Genomic DNA, 16,751 nt, shown 5'->3' with positions numbered 1-16,751 from the left:
TATTAATACTAGGTACAGAGTTCAAACTATTTAGTAAGTTATTGTTAAATTGCTATCCTATTCCTAATGGGAAAAATAGAGCTTTTAAGATGGAAGCCACCTAACACTGAGTTTCTGTATTAATATGCTACCCTTAACCTTCAAATTCATTTTTTTTCACTCAAGATATTGCTTTATTATATGAGAACATATAACATAAATGGGAAAATACTGCAGATAAAAGCAGAAATCTCTGTTCAAATGAAAAAAAACAAACAAACCATGAATTCACTTCAACTGTTTTCACAGCCTTCTCTGTTCATTCTCCACAAATATTTGTAGGAGAGATTTGTAATTGTTTGCAGGAATGTTTGTGGCAAGTAAATGTCTTGTGGAAGCTCATTTAGATACATGTTTGTGGGAAAGTTGAGACTGGAAGTGCTTATGAAGACATCTTTAAATCTCTTTGATTTCCTTCCTCTTCGTTATAGATGTTTCTCTAATGAAATTTCCAGGCAAAAAAAAAATTAAAAATTAAAACCTGATTAAAGGAAATAGCTTTTTATGTTATAAAAGAATCAATGGTACAACCCACTGCCATACAATAAGTGGATAAGAACTTTTCAGGATTAAAAACAATTTGTAGCTATTTATATGAACAATGGGAGAAGATAGTGTAAATGTTGTCCTGAGCTTCGAAATGGCCATTACTGTCTCCCCAGCAGAAGACTGAGCTGATGCAGTTTTTGGCTGATCAGAGACTGATACTTTGATAGATAGCTGAGTCCCTCCATCTCAGCCAGTAAAATGACTTTGGGTCTGGAATCCATGTCAGGAGACACCTTGGAAGGAAGGAGGATAAAATAGTATGTGTCTGGTGCCCAGGGGAACAGGAAATACATCTGCAACCCTCTGAATCTTAGGAGAGGAAAGGAGGCTCCAGGGATGCAGCCTGAGGAAAGTGAAGTGTCACTTCTGATGGAGCGCACCATTCCTGGATGAACCTACCATGTGTTAGATGCCCATATTGCTCTGAGAGTTTGCCTCCAGGGTTGTGGTGTGGTTGTCATAGCTACCAGTACTAACCAATTATTGTTCACGAGTGTGTGCACAAGCTCAGGCCTGTCTCAGGGATGAGGAGGCAGCAGTTATAACATCTATAAGGGCTATAGATCAACCACTGATTACTTGGAATGAGGAGAAAACATCCCTTGAGGGCAAGTTATTGTGTAATTGCCTATCATGGGTTATTTTGCACCTTTCTAAGGCACATCAGGTATTGGCTGTCAGAGACATTTTACTGGACTAGTCTGATCCCTACATTTCTGTGTCATCCAGTCAGGGAGTAGAAACAATATTATGTGGCTTAGGTGACCAGCTCCTCACCACACAGAATGACTGGTAATATTTGAAGATGTAGTGGAAGTATATTCATTGAAGGACAATTCATAGGCTAAATATGTATAAAGTGTTAATTGGACAATTGTTAATAATAATAATAATAATAATTAATAGTAAGAAGAAGAAGTATTAATAAAATCAGAATATATTCCCCTATGTACAGTTCATCCAGATTTAGTCTTCTGAGTGTAAAAAGAACAGGAGTACTTGTGGTACCTTAGAGACTAACACATTTATTTGAGCATAAGCTTTCGTGGGCTACAGCTCACTTCATCGGATGCATAGAATGGAACATATAGTAAGAAGATATATATATATATAATACAGAGAACATGAAAAGGTGGAAGTAGCCATACCAACCGTAAGAGGCTAATTAATTAAGATGAGCTATTATCAGCAGGAGAAAAAAAAAACTTTTGCAGTGATAATCAAGATGGCCCATTTAGACAGTTGACAAGAAGGTGGTTGTGAGGATACTTAACATGGGGAAATAGACTCAATATGTGTAATGACCCAGCCACTCCCAGTCTCTATTCAAACCCAAGTTAATGGTATCTAGTTTGTATATTAATTCAAGCTCAGCAGCTTCTCATTGGAGTCTGTTTTTGAAGCTTTTCTGTTGCAAAATTCTGTGTGTCTACTTTAACTCACTTTCTCTGCTTATTTTAAAAAAGGGATTCAGATCTCCTTTTCTTTAGCTAATTAAGTTTTACAAACACGCCAACAGACATTATTTATATGGTGCTGTTCTCAGTGGAATAAACCTTTTCCTTGTTAATTTGCTAATACAACTAATACAGTTAATGACACATTTTTCTTTCTATTTTTTAATTCCAGCAAGAAAAGAGTCGAGAAAGTTCAAGAAATAAAGGTAAGTACTAGCTATTTTTAAAATGCAGAACTATTTTTAATGCCATTATCAGGAGCCTAATCTTCATAGGTGTTTAAAATAATCTTTATGTTATTTACTGAGTGTTTTAGTGTGATATAGAACCAAAGCCAAAGAACTTTTGACAAACCTACATAGAAAAAATATATGTAAAAAACCTGGAGTTCCCATTTCTACATTTCCAACCCTTGCATAGAGTTGATCCCAATTTTATTTACAAATTAATCCGGGCCTCAATAGACCTCCTTAGGAAACAATAATATTCTGTGTTTTAGGCAAGCATTCACTTCTTTATATTTATTTGCCATTGCAGTTTTCCTACATTTCAGTGATTATACACTAGATTAAAATATTATATCAGTGTAAAACAGCATGAGGCATGGAAATTGAAGGTCCTGGACCATAAGTGTTGAGTTTTTCTTTTCCCCAGGAATGCTCCACCCCCGGTCTGCACCGAGACCCCACCCCCACTCCACTCCTCCCCTAGGGCCCTGCCTTCACTCTGCCTTCTCCCCCAAGGCCCTGCCCTCGCCCCAGCTCCTCCTGCCCCTGCTCCTTCCCCTCCCCAAGGCTCCCGCCCACTTGCAGCTCTCCGCCCTCCCCCCTTCCCCAGCCACCAATCAGCTGTTTGGCGGCACCTACAATCAGCTAAGCCAGGGTGAAACAGCTGATTGGGGATGCTCCAAACAACTGTGGCTGAGCACCGCTATTTTTTCCCCATGGAGTCAGTGCCTATGGCCTGTACCAAAAACTGGTCAATCTGGCTGAAGGAGGTGCAACAGATCTGTCTGCATAAAATGATTTCCCTTTTCCATCAACTCCATGGGAGCTCCGCTAACAACCAGATCTGTTAAATTATCTGGAAGGTATGTCATGGGACATGCTGATTGGTTAGTTTTTATTTATTGTTTCTGGGTGTTACCTCCATGCAGTGAGGAATATATTAAGGTAGGGAACCAATTATCTGCCAGTTGGCAGGGCTCACATGTTCAGAGATGCATTGGGCTATGAGTTTAGCAGACTAAATAAGTAAATAATTGTCAGGGGCTTACAAAAACTATGCCAAGCACTAGTTTCAGGGATAAATCCATTACCTCCAAGTAGTCAGTTAAATTGGTGTTCAGCTTCATGGTTATGACTTTGACATCTCGAAAGGAAATTTTTAATCTACTGATATTTCTGCATGCTGTGCATATCTCTGTTTACGCTGACAATCCAACTTTGAAGATTCCAGTGATTTGAAAGGACACTGAGGCACAAGGCACTCTCTGGAAAATTGATTCCACTTTTCTGCCAAATAGACACACAGATTGGATTTTACAATAATGTTCATATATTCTTTTTTGCTTTTGTTCATATAGTACTTAGTGCTTTTCTCATGCTTTTCATTGTCACATTTTTCATTCTTTTTCTCTGTGCCATTGTGAAGTTTCCGAAAATGATCCTTATTTTACATGTAGAGGAAGATGTGTTACAGTAGCAATGGTTGGATCAACACTAAATAATGTAAGGTTACATTCAAATTTTAGTTTATAGAAACTCCTTTACTGGCAACAGGGAGTCACATTTCTCCTGTCATTCACTTCATAAAACTAATGTACTGTACCTATTCTTATGGTAAACTTAAAGTAGTTTTAAGTTTCCAAGACAGAATTTAATTATGTTTCCTACATCCTATGCACAGGATAACCACTGTGTACACTGTATGTTGTTCTGAGATAATGTTCTTCTAATTGCCTGATTCTAAAAAGAAGTAATAGACTCCATTAATAATAGTCTTTAATTAGGGATACATAAAACTAATAAACATCTGAAGTTCCTGAAATGTTCTGAACCTTTCAGGACTTCTGTCTTGTTTTAATTTGGAGGGTAAGTGAAGATCATGTCCAACAGCTTTCCCAAAATATAAATCAGGCGGTTTTTTTCTTCCAATTTTAATGATTTGCAGTACCTCATAACTCTTGGCTGCCAGTTATACTCCGATACCTTCTCCTTACCCTGGCATTTCTTTGAGTTTTTACCTTATAAAATACCTATCCAGTTAAGGCTTGATTCAGCATCGTTGAAGTCAATAGGACGTCTTCTGTTGATTTGATTTGGAGTAGGATCAAGCCTTTAGTATCTAAGTATGAGTCTATAATTTTCAGTCCTATAATAAATTCATAGTGATTGTGTTGTATCATTTTTGATGCTGGAGTTTATATTTATATTTTGGTGGGTTTCTTTTCCTTTGCTCCTCTGTTCCAGCTGTTACTTCTGCTATCATCCTCCAGTCACTCACACCAAAACTGAAACAAATAAACTAACTGCTTTCTGTCTATAATATTGTCTTCCTTGTTCCATAATATGGATCTCTGAACTTTTACCATGCATAGCTTAAGTCAGAAGATTTGCTTCTGTTTACAAAGTTACATAATTTTAAAATGTTCCAATCACAGCTTTAGAATGTGCTGTCACCCTTCCTTATGTTACTAGAATATTTTTGAGATGATTGTGATTTCGTCAACATCAGAAAGAATATAAATTGTGCTTAAAGTAAGTGAGGGAGTATCCTAACACAAGTCTCTTGTTTAAGTATGTGCAAATTTAAACATAGCATGTGAGTGGTGGTAGAATAGGGCCTTAAAGTAAAGTAATGCATATAAGCTTGGATAAGGGTCTCCTGTATAATTTTAGATATTTTAACATATATGAAATGTAACATACCATAAACTGTTAGAAACTCAAATTAGAGTACTTATGTAAAATTGGTGTACTTGATCTGTTTTAATAGAATTCATCTAAATAAAAACCATGACTAAATTGCAACTAGGATTGCTCAAATGCATATGCCAACAACACAATGATAATAAGGCAAGAAATGGCCAGCTAGGACCTTGTCCGACCTTTGCAACCAATAACTACAGTTTAGCGTTCTCCAATATTCACCACTTCCAGATAAAATGAGCAGCCTTTTAATTCCAACAGTGTGGGGTGCTGAGAAATAGTTTGTGGTCAGTCAGCTAGAATAGCAGAGTTTGCAATAAATAAATAAAGCACTGAGGTACAGTTTGTGGAGGCACAAATAGTCTAATAAATCACTGTGGTTCATGATCAAAAGTTGAACTCACACCAAAGCTGTTTTGAAATGCTCCCACAGTGGAAGTAGAAAAATAATTATAGCTCTATTTCTATTTCCTTTTTATTGATAATGACCACACCACACCTTTAAGTAGGGGCAGCGGGCAGCGTGGAATCTGGCTGGCTGGCTGAATGAAAGGAAGAGTGCTTTATGGCTTCAGGGCTGCAGGGGTGGGGGGGGAGCAAACTGCTGCAAAAGGGGACAGGGCACCCACTGACTCCTCCACTGGGAACTAGATGGGTGGGAGGGTTTAAAAGGGGCTAGCCCTGTGCATGAAGCCCCCTATTATATGGATCAGGCTGAGGCAGCATCTACCCTCCCTCCCCTTCAGGTGGTGAAATACCAGGTTTGGTCAAGACTTGCTGTGGTCATTGTGCTAGCCATCCCTTGTTTGGCAGGGCTGGGAGGGAATTTTTCCCTTATCACCAGATTGGCCTAGGTGGAGTTGTTGGTTTTTTTGCCTTCCCCACAGTGGGTTCAGCAGGGGCTCTGTTCATGCATGGTATGAAGGGCAGTAGGTTGTAGGTCGCAACTCATTATTTAAGTGTAGGGTGGATATCCAGTGCAGATGCTCCACAGGGAAGGAATACAGAGACCGGGTAAATGGCTTGGAAAATAACTTAGAAAGGAGGTGCTTGCTAAAGGAGTGGAATGGGGGGGATGTTTCGAGCTCCTGTAACTGGTATCGCAGGCAGCCAATCCCCTTTCTCATAGCTAGGGCCCTACCAAACTCATAATCCATTTTGGTCAATTTCACAGTCGTAGGATTTTAAAAATTGTAAATTTCATGGTTTCAGCTCTTTAGATCTGAAATGTCACGGTGTTGTATTTTAGGGGTCCTGACCAAAAAGAAGTTGTGGAGGGATTGCAAGGTTATTTGGGGGTGAGGGGGTGCAGTACTGCTACCCTTACTTTGGTGCTGCTGCTGCTGGTGGCTCTGCCTTCAGAGCTGGGCAGCTGGAGAGTGGCGGCTGCTGGTTGGGAGCCCAGCTCTGAAGGCGGCAGAGCCACTGTTAGCAGCAGAGCAGAAGTAAGGGTGGCAGGGTATGGTATTGGCTCCCTTACTTTTGTGCTGTTGCCTGCAGAGCTGGGCTCTCCGTCAGGAGCTGCCGCTCTCTGGCCGCCCAGCTCTGAAGGCAGCAGCGCAGAAGTAAGGGTGTCATGGTCTGGTATTGCTACCCTTACTTCTCTGCTGCTGCTGGTGGGGCGCTGCCTTCAGAGCTGGGCCCCCGGCCAACAGCCGCCGCTCTCTGGCCACCCAGCTCTGACGTCAGCACAGAAGTAAGGGTGGTAATACCGCTACCCTCTTAAAATAATCTTGTAACCACCCTGCAACTCCCTTTTGGGTCAGGATCCCCAGTGTGAGAAACACTGGTCTCTCCCATGAAATCTGTATAGTAGAGGGTATACAAAACACCAGATTTCACAGCAGGAGACCAGATTTCATGGTCCGTGATGCATTTTTCATGGCCATGAATTTGGTAGGGCCCTACTTATGGCCCACCTTAACCGTCCTATGAGGGAAGTGGATGGTAAGGTCCCAGCAATGGATTGGCTGGGGGACCTAGATGGAAAAAGAGGGGGAGCTGGCGAAAGACCCTCCATGTAATTATTGAATGACATGGGGTTACCTGCACTGTATCTGCCAAGTAGTCCCAGACATCTAATAATAAAGTTGCGGCCTGATTAAAATCATATCAAACGTCTCCTGTCATTCTATCAGTATAACAACAGAACAATAGAAACTAATTTACAATCAATGTCCAAGAACCCATTTTACCAAATATCAACAGAACGGAAAAACAAAACAAAATCTAAAGGACTAGCATCCTGCAGTCACTGACTCATTTGAAATCATACTGGGCAGAGCCCAATGTTAATTTGGGTCTTTCACATAATAACTTGTAAGAGAGAGAATAAAAATATAAAAAGGGGCCAAATGGATACTGGCAAATTTTTCAGTTTGTAAGCAATGGCATATGTGCTTGGTTGATTTGAATGGTGTTAAAATTTACAGTATAACTGTTTTTCTTTTATTTAAACTGCATTTTAGAAACTGACTAAAAATTTTCAGGTTTTTGTGAACTGCTACTGATCAGCTGAGCATAGTGTCACCAACACACACAACTAAATGGAAGAATATTGATTGACAGCTCTTTAATTACAGTATTAGTTTCTCAAAATGTTCAATCCTTTTCATTTTACGCTTACCTTAACAATATGAATACAAAATGACTGTTGACTTAGAGATGAATTTCAAAAATGTAATTCTCTATTATTATGAACATATTGCCAGCCTTTTCTGATTTCATTAACAAACATCTGCCCCTTTTCTAATCTTTAGCTATCAGGAATAAGGAGTATGCCATATGGAAGTCAATTGCATATCTTACTTGTATTTAGCACTTGGAAAAAGATGACACACATACACAATAGCAGTACTCAGGACCAATCCTGTTTGGAATGCCAGACTGATACTGTAGCTAGTTTCATGGTATTGTAAATGCATACACTTTTCTGTGCATAAACAAAAGTAAAAGGAGAAGGAGAAGGGAAGAACAGCTGAACCCTGTTCAACATTAAAATATATTTAGGAAGGAGTCTAAAAGCGACCTTTGTTAAATTGATTGCCTCTGCTAGAAAATGGCCAGAAACGTTGTCAGATACTATCAGATGCTAGAGAATGGGAAATACTTGACAGAAAATATTTTAAACATCTTATAGTATGGCAATCTTTGATATGTCTTTTAATACTGAACAAAGCAAACTACATTAAAATGTACAATATACTGTATCTGCTCCTGATATTACATCATGTGCACACACTTCATTATATCACTGTATAAACATAATCTTTTGTTCCTGTTTGTCATGGGTCATTTGATACATGGCTGCAATTCTGCTCTCTGACACTGTTCTAAATTCCAATAACTCCACTATTTTCAATTAAGTGATGTTGGTGTAAGCGTGATCAGAATCAGGTCCAGAATATCTTGATACATTCTGATATGGACTGAAGTGATTTGTGTTTGAAGTGATTGAAAAAAAAAATCAGTTAAGCTCATGACTTTTTAATCCAAAATGTCCTTCATGCTGGAATAGAATCATGAACATATTTAAATGAACAGTTTAACCATGCCCTTGAAAAGAAAGTTAAACATCTATTTTTTGGTCTGGGTGTCCTTTTGTTAGTAATACTCTAACTCACCTCAGCACAAAATGCAGAGACAAAATTTCTCAATACTTTAGATGACCGCTTCTTGGAGCAACTGGTACAGGAACCCACAAGGGGAGAGGCAACTCTTGATCTAGTCTTGAGTGGAGTGCAGGTCCAAGAGGTAACTATAACAGGACCGCTTGGAAATAGTGACCATAATATAATAACATTTAACATTCCTGTGGTGGGAAGAACACCTCAATAGCCCAACACTGTGGCATTTAATTTCAGAAATGGGAACTATGCAAAAATGAGGAGGTTAGTTAAACAGAAATTAAAAGGTACAGTGACTAGAGTGAAATCCCTGCCAGCTGCATGGACACTTTTCAAAAACACCATAATAGAGGCTCAACCTAAATGTATACCCCAAATTATAAAAACACAGTAAAAGAACTAAGAAAGAGCCACCGTGGCTTAACAACCATATAAAGAAGCAGATAGAGTAAAAAGGCATCTTTTAAAAAGTGGAAGTCAAATCCTAGTGAGGTAAATAGAAAGGAGCATAAACATTGCCAAATTAAATGTAAAAATGTAATAAGAAAAGCCAAAAAGGAGTTTGAAGAACTGCTAGCCAAAAACTCAAAAATTTTAATTAATAACAAAATGTTTAAGTACATGAGAAGCAGGAAGCCTGCTAAACAACCAGCGGGACCCCTGGACGATCGAGATACAAAAGGAGCACTTAAAGACGATAAAGTCATCACAGAGAAACTAAATGAATTCTTTGCTTCAGTCTTCATGGCTGAGGATATTAGGGAGATTCCCAAACCTGAGTCGTCTTTTGTAGGTGACAAATCTGAGGAATTTTCATAGATTGAAGTGTCACTAGAGGAGATTTTGGAATTAACTGAGAAACTTAACACTAACAAGTCACCGGGACTTGGCATTCACCCAAGAGTTCTGAAAGAACTCAAATGTGAAATTGCGGAACTATTAACTATGGTTTGTAACCTGTCCTTTAAATCAGCTACTGTACCCAATGACTGGAAGATAGCTAATATAACACCAATGTTTAAGAAGGGCTCTAGAGGTGATCCTGGCAATTACAGACCAGTAAGTCTAATGTCAGTACCAGGGAAATTAGTTGGAACAATAGTAAAGAATAAAATTGTCAGACACATAGAAGAACATAAATTGTTGCTCAAAAGTCAACATGATTTCTGTAAAGGGAGATCATGTCTTACTAATCTATTAGGGTTCTTTGAGGGGGTCAACAAACATGTGGACAAGGGGGATCCAGTGGACATAGTGTACTTAGATTTCCAGAAAGCCTTTGACAAGGTCCCTCACCAAAGGCTCTTACGTAAATTAAGTTGTCATGGGATAAGAGGGAAGATCCTTTCATGGATTGAGAACTGGTTAAAAGACAGGGAACAAAGGGTAGGAATAAATGGTAAATTTTTAGAATGGAGAGGGGTAACTAGTGGTGTTCCCCAAGGGTCAGTCCTAGGACCAATCCTATTCAACTTATTCATAAATGATCTGGAGAAAGGGGTAAACAGTGAGGTGGCAATGTTTGCAGATGATACTAAACTGCTCAGTATAGTCAAGACCAAAGAAGACTGTGAAGAACTTGAAAAAGATCTCACAAAACTAAGTGATTGGGCAACAAAATGGCAAATGAAATGTAATGTGGATAAATGTAAAGTAATGCACATTGGAAAAAATAACCCCAACTATACATACAATATGATGGGGGCTAATTTAGCTACAACTAATCAGGAGAAAGATCTTGGAGTCATTGTGGATAGTTCTCTGAAGACATCCATGCAGTGTGCAGCGGCAGTCAAAAAAGCAAACGGAATGTTAGTAATCATTAAAAAAGGGGATAGAGAATAAGACAGAGAATATCTTATTGCCGTTATATAAATCCATGGTATGCCCACATATTGAATACTGCGTACAGGTCCCCTCATCTCAAAAAAGATATAGTGGCATTAGAAAAGGTTCAGAAAAGGGCAATTAAAATGATTAGGGGTTTGGAACGGCTCCCATATGAGGAGAGATTAAAGAGGCTAGGACTTTTCAGCTTGGAAAAGAGGAGACTAAGGGGAGGATATGATAGAGGTATATATAATCATGAGTGGTGTGGAGAAAGTGAATAAGGAAAAGTTATTTACTTGTTCCCATAATATAAGAACTAGGGGCCACCAAATGAAATTAATGGGTAGCAGGTTTAAAACAAATAAAAGGAAGTTCTTCTTCACCCAGTGCACAGTCAACCTGTGGAACTCCTTGCCTGAGGAGGTTATGAAGGCTAGGACTATAACAGGGTTTAAAAGAGAACTGGATAAATTCATGGAGGTTAAGTCCATTAATGGCTATTAGCCAGGATGGGCAAGTAATGGTGTCCCTAGCCTCTGTTTGTCACAGAGTGGAGATGGATGGCAGGAAGGAGATCACTTTTTCATTTCCTCTTAGGTTCACTCCGTCTGGGGCACCTGGCATTTGCCACTGTCGGTAGACATCATACTGGGCTGGATGGACCTTTGGTCTGACCCAGTATAGTCATTCTTATGTTCTTATGTTAACTTGTCCCAACTTACAGCATCCTAAAGGTTGATCTGCAGATATACAATTCTCATTGTATGAGACACTGCACCACATCCTCTTCAACCCTTGTCAAACCCCTTCAGAGTCCCCTTTATGTCAGTTGAAAATTCTCCAGTGCAAGGGCACCCAATAACCATTTGTCCTTATAGGGCAATTCACCATCCTTTTTACACCATACAAGCAGTACAAAAGGAACAGAATTGGGTTAAGGATCTGATCCATGAGGTCAATGTAAGAGCAGTTACTGGTCACCTGACTCTCACAATCAGTCCCATTGATGCAGATTTGGATCATCAATAGAACATTTTCATCTTATTGTTTGGAACGGCTTGAATATGTTACATGTTTGTGATTTTCTTTAGTTTATGAACCAGTAGAGAATCAATTGATTATAACATGAAACTCTGAAACAAATTGTGAAGGGTCAATGGTGTTTTTCCCACAAACAGACTCTTCATTTAACAAAATTCCATTTGTGGAGATAACTGACATTTGTTGTGAAACCAGCTTTAGTGGAGAAAATAAAATATGTGGATCTGATTCACCAAGGTGTCATTCCAGTTTTGCACCAGTATAGTTCTTTTGGCTTAATTAAAGCTACATGAGCATAAACTGGCATGAAGTGGTGAATTAACTTGTATCTTAAACTCGGATTCTTTTCTCATCTGACTCAGAGTACATCAGCAGTAACTCCACTGATGTTAATGGAGTTACACAGGTATAAAACCAATGTCAGATAAGAATAAGGCCTATATAGTATAACAGGTGATAATCTTATTTCAATATACTAATTAAAGAGAATCTAGATTCTAGTTAAAAGGAAGTCAGCTCTTTCTTTGGTGTATTTGTGGTCCAGTTACATTGGGCCAAATTTATTATTGGTACAAGCTGAATGAAGACTTTGGAGTTGCACCAAGGATGAATTTGACCCACTGTCTTTTACCTTGCTAGGCTGGTTCTACTGAAATTACAGGTAAATGAAGAAAATCAAAATTATTCAAGTGGTAACAGGTAAATGATGATTCAGATATTGCATGCTTATTGTATCATTGCTGTACTATTTAACATTTCTTAAATGTAGAGGTGATTAGTTCTGACCTATTGAAAGTGAGAATATTGGCCAGAGTGTCAGGCTTGAGGTCTGTAAGGATTATGTGTCTTCTCATAGAATTTCATAACATTGGTTTGTGCATAACTTCAATACTGCAACCTATGATTTATTTTTAATTTCCTTTTGATAAGAGAGACTCGACTCTGATGTTTGTATGTTCGAAAACCTTCTGCTTTTTTTTTATTATATGTATACCTATAGCTGCAACATAATAGCCAGAAAACTTAATATTTTTCTATTTTTGATGTTGATCTTCAAAGAATTGTAACAAATCTCTGACCACCTAGGGACTTCACAGTTGCCATTGTTTCCATACTCAGAATTTTATCATGGCAGGGGGGATAAAGCCTCAATTTGTTTTATCAAAAAGAATGGCCTGGCTCATACTACTTGAGGCAAAATATAAACTGTTAGTTGTTAGCAATGTATGGTCTGTCATTTGCATTTTAGCAGTTCTTATACCATCCAGCAGAGGGTAGTAGTACACATACACAACACTAGCCAGTTTGGGACATACACCTGTACTGGGAAAAAGCTCATCCTTAAACATCTGTGGTCAAAATATCACTTCTCAAACTGATCTAAGACCTGCTAAGGCTTTACAGTTGTCACGGTGCTACATACCTGACTTATTCATAACATATCAATAACAGCAGGAACCTAAGCAGACCTGAGACCCTTTTGATAAAAAAAAACCAACCAACCAACCAAACAAAAACAAAAAACAAATGCACTGAGCATTTGAGCTAAGGGATAATTTCCTTTAGCTATTAATAGTATAGAGCTTCTCACAGGGTATGTGGAGCAGTTGAGCGGTTCTAATTGTCTCAAGTAGATAGCAGTGACACATAAATACACCAGCCAGTAGTCCATTACGTTATCAAAGGGTTGTCAAGGTTCCTCCCCCACTCTGAACTCTAGGGTACAGATGTGGGGACCTGCATGAAAAACCTCCTAAGCTTATCTTTACCAGCTTAGGTCAAAACTTCCCCAAGGTACAAAATATTCCACCCGTCGTCCTTGGATTGGCCGCTACCACCACCAAACTAATACTGGTTACTGGGGAAGAGCTGTTTGGACACGTCTTTCCCCCCAAAATACTTCCCAAAACCTTGCACCCCACTTCCTGGACAAGGTTTGGTAAAAAGCCTCACCAATTTGCCGAGGTGACTACAGACCCAGACCCTTGGATCTTAAGAACAATGAACAATCCTCCCAACACTTGCACCCCCCCTTTCCTGGGAAATGTTGGATAAAAAGCCTCACCAATTTGCATAGGTGACCACAGACCCAAACCCTTGGATCTGAGAACAATGAAAAAACATTCAGTTTTCTTTCAAGAAGACTTTTAATAAAAATAGAAGTAAATAGAAATAAAGAAATCCCCCCTGTAAAATCAGGATGGTAGATATCTTACAGGGTAATTAGATTCAAAAACATAGAGGACCCCTCTAGGCAAAACCTTAAGTTACAAAAAAGATACACAGACAGAAATAGTTATTCTATTCAGCACAATTCTTTTCTCAGCCATTTAAAGAAATCATAATCTAACACATACCTAGCTAGATTACTTACTAAAAGTTCTAAGGCTCCATTCCTGGTCTATCCCCAGCAGAAACCAGCATAAGACAGACACACAGACCCTTTGTTTCTCTCCCTCCTCCCAGCTTTTGAAAGTATCTTGTCTCCTCATTGGTCATTTTGGTCAGGTGCCAGCGAGGTTACCTTTAGCTTCTTAACCCTTTACAGGTGAGAGGAGGTTTCCCCTGGCCAGGAGGGATTTCAAAGGGGTTTACCCTTCCCTTTATATTTATGACAAAGGGTCTTAGAAAAATGGGAAAAAGCCATTTTGCCATTTTTTTAATTGAAAAAATTTAGTGCAAATGAAATTAAGAGATCAGTAGCACTTATTTCTAACCTGGGTAAGCATGTAATCTGCAAGCCATTGCAAAAGCCTTCCTGTTATACATATACTGAATAGGAAAGTTGAAAAATTTGAAATGTATTACTAGATAATGGATATGTTTAATTTTCTGAATTGGGCAGCGTGAAGGGTTAACTAGGTCTGTAGATAGGCACTGGTGGTTAAATTGTAGCTTTGTCACAAATCCCATGTATGAAGTCAAAGAGTCAGAATCTACTGAGCAGTTTCTCCCTGCTCAGGGGATGTGGAGCATTGTACCCTGTATAATCTCTATATCTGATGTAGCATATGTCCTTCAGTGTGCTGGACCAGCTATGTTGCCTTGGCTCCTCTCACTCTTCACCTGCAAGCAATCCCTGCCTGCCCACCTGTGCGAAGGCAAAGAGTAGGTTGTTTCCCTGCCAATTCCTTTTGCAGGAGTGTCAAACAGGCCCAGAATGAGTAAATGAGATTATGGAAGTTCAATATCATAGTAAAGTGCAGGATGGAATAAATCAATGCGTGACATGGAAATGTGACTGCCAAAAAGCCCCTGGAAGATGTGTAGTCTCTCTCTCCAGGCCCTTTGAGGGATCTTGGCATCTAGGGGTTGCTAGGCACAAGCAATCCCTACACCTTTCAGGTAGTATGGTTGGACCTGACTGATACACAGGGCAGCAAAGAGGGTGACAATGTTTCTTGTATCATCCCTTCACTTTCCAGGAACAGACATGCATATTCTGTCCTTAAGTTGTTTTGAGGCCTGATTTTCTACACATTGAAGCCAAAAGGAAATATACCAATTGGTTTGATAGGATTAGGATCAGACACTTTGAGTACCTTTGTATCTATAAACCACAGAGGGAATCCTCCCGAAAGATGATTTTGTCTGTGGGTAGTACTGCATGATTAAAAATCCCTATCCACAAATAGTGACTGGTAGTGGATAGTCTAGGCCAAATTGAAATCTCACTTGCAGTGATGTTAATCTGGGATAATTCCATTGATTTCTTTTTATGACTTTACTCTAGATTTACATCCAGGTAACATGTCAGAATCTGCACCTCCCCATCCCTTCTCTAAAATCTAAACATTCTTGTTTCTCTGAGATCAAAGATAGTTAAGTAAATTCTGTATCTGTTTGGTTTGCCTAGTTTAACTGATTTGTTATTATGAAATGTAAAACTAAAGATGTACTGGTCATTTATCTTTCTGTATTTTGCTTACATACTTTATTAAAAATATTATTGCTTGTTCTACTTCAAAATGTCTTTGAAGGAAAAATTACCACTAATAAGAATTTCTGTGTATAATAGTAATCAGTTTCCTCTCCTGGGCAATGTGGCTTTTTATGCTATTTAATTTGTTGATTAGCGCCATTTCAACAATCCTGTCTCATCCTGAGTAACCCAGGTGACTGATGCCACTGATGTAGACATCATGGTGTATTTCCAGAGTTAAGTGCTATTCAGTGTCCGTAAGGATTGCAGAATATGATCCACAGTAAACAGTTTCAAATTTATATATAATCCCTGCAGATTGCACAGAATATAGATCTAAGGTTGAAGACTTGTCACTAGTGGCACTAAAATAATTGGCATATTATTGTATAATGGGGAAAATATATGTAGCTAAATTGTATTTCACACTGCAGTTTTATTGTACTGCATTGTAAATGGAACAGAGTTCCCCTGGAATTTATGTAGGATACTTATCCTGTGTTTCAGTTGCATAAGCATCTTTAGAATGACACAAAAATGGCAATCCATTATTATTTATTTTACTGCTCATAGTTTTTGCAAGGTAGAAAGATTGTCATTTAGACTGCTCTTTGTTGCAGTGTGACCTCTCTGTCATTCAGCAAGCTCCAGAGAAAATGACCTGAAGAACTCCCATATTGCAAAATTATCTACCTGCATTAGGATGATGTGTAACAGTCGCTACTGTATGTGGTAACATGGTAGAAAGCCTGTCAAGCTAACGCTATAGATTTGTATTACCAGCTTCTTTTCCTGTTAATGTCTTTTTAAAATTTTGGCTACATGCTGTTAAATTGTTAAAACTTTGAAACAAACATTATGAAATATATTGGAGAGAGCATATTTCTGTACAATATATTATTCATAAACTTCCTATCTCTGTAGTGAACATAACATTTCAGGTTGCACAGATACAAAGAATAAGAAGTTCAATGCCGTGAAGGAGAAGAAGGGCTTACTGGGCTAAATTCATCCCTGGTGTGACTCCGCTGACTTCAGTGAATTCACCCTAGGGATGAATTTCGCTATTTTTGCTTAATTGTTTGAAAATGTTTTAATAGAGTGAATGTTAGTGATGTGTGAACCTCCAGTGGTTCAGGATTCAGGTGGAATTTGAATAATAATCCTAATGCAATACCTGCAACCTCAAAGGTGTGTGTGTGTGTGGGAGGGGGGCGGATTTGTCTAGTCAGGCAGGAAGAAAGGAGTTGTGGCTCCTGTAAGGGTTCCTTCTCTCCTGCAAGTTGAATGAGGATTAGGCGGCATCATCTGAGCTGCAGATTGTCCAGAGGGGCTCAGATATGCCATTGACTCCAGG

General features: G+C 38.9%; 1 protein-coding gene across 3 annotated transcripts in view; it reads left to right on the top strand.

Annotated features, from left to right (window-relative positions):
- FSTL5 (follistatin like 5) overlaps positions 1-16,751 on the top strand; it is a 588,878-nt gene that overhangs the window by 93,189 nt on the left and 478,938 nt on the right. For all 3 annotated transcript variants that reach the window (XM_084625380.1, XM_084625381.1, XM_084625382.1), the window contains exon 3: positions 2,218-2,251. In XM_084625380.1, coding sequence (XP_084481506.1) covers positions 2,218-2,251 — 34 coding nt within the window. The remainder of the gene's footprint in view (positions 1-2,217; positions 2,252-16,751) is intronic.

This window comes from Lepidochelys olivacea (assembly GCF_965140295.1).
Source record: "Lepidochelys olivacea isolate rLepOli2 genome assembly, chromosome: 4".
Lineage (NCBI taxonomy): Eukaryota > Metazoa > Chordata > Testudines > Cheloniidae > Lepidochelys > Lepidochelys olivacea.
The sequence above is the reverse complement of the archived record's forward strand: the minus strand, read 5'-3'. Positions and strand labels throughout refer to the sequence as shown.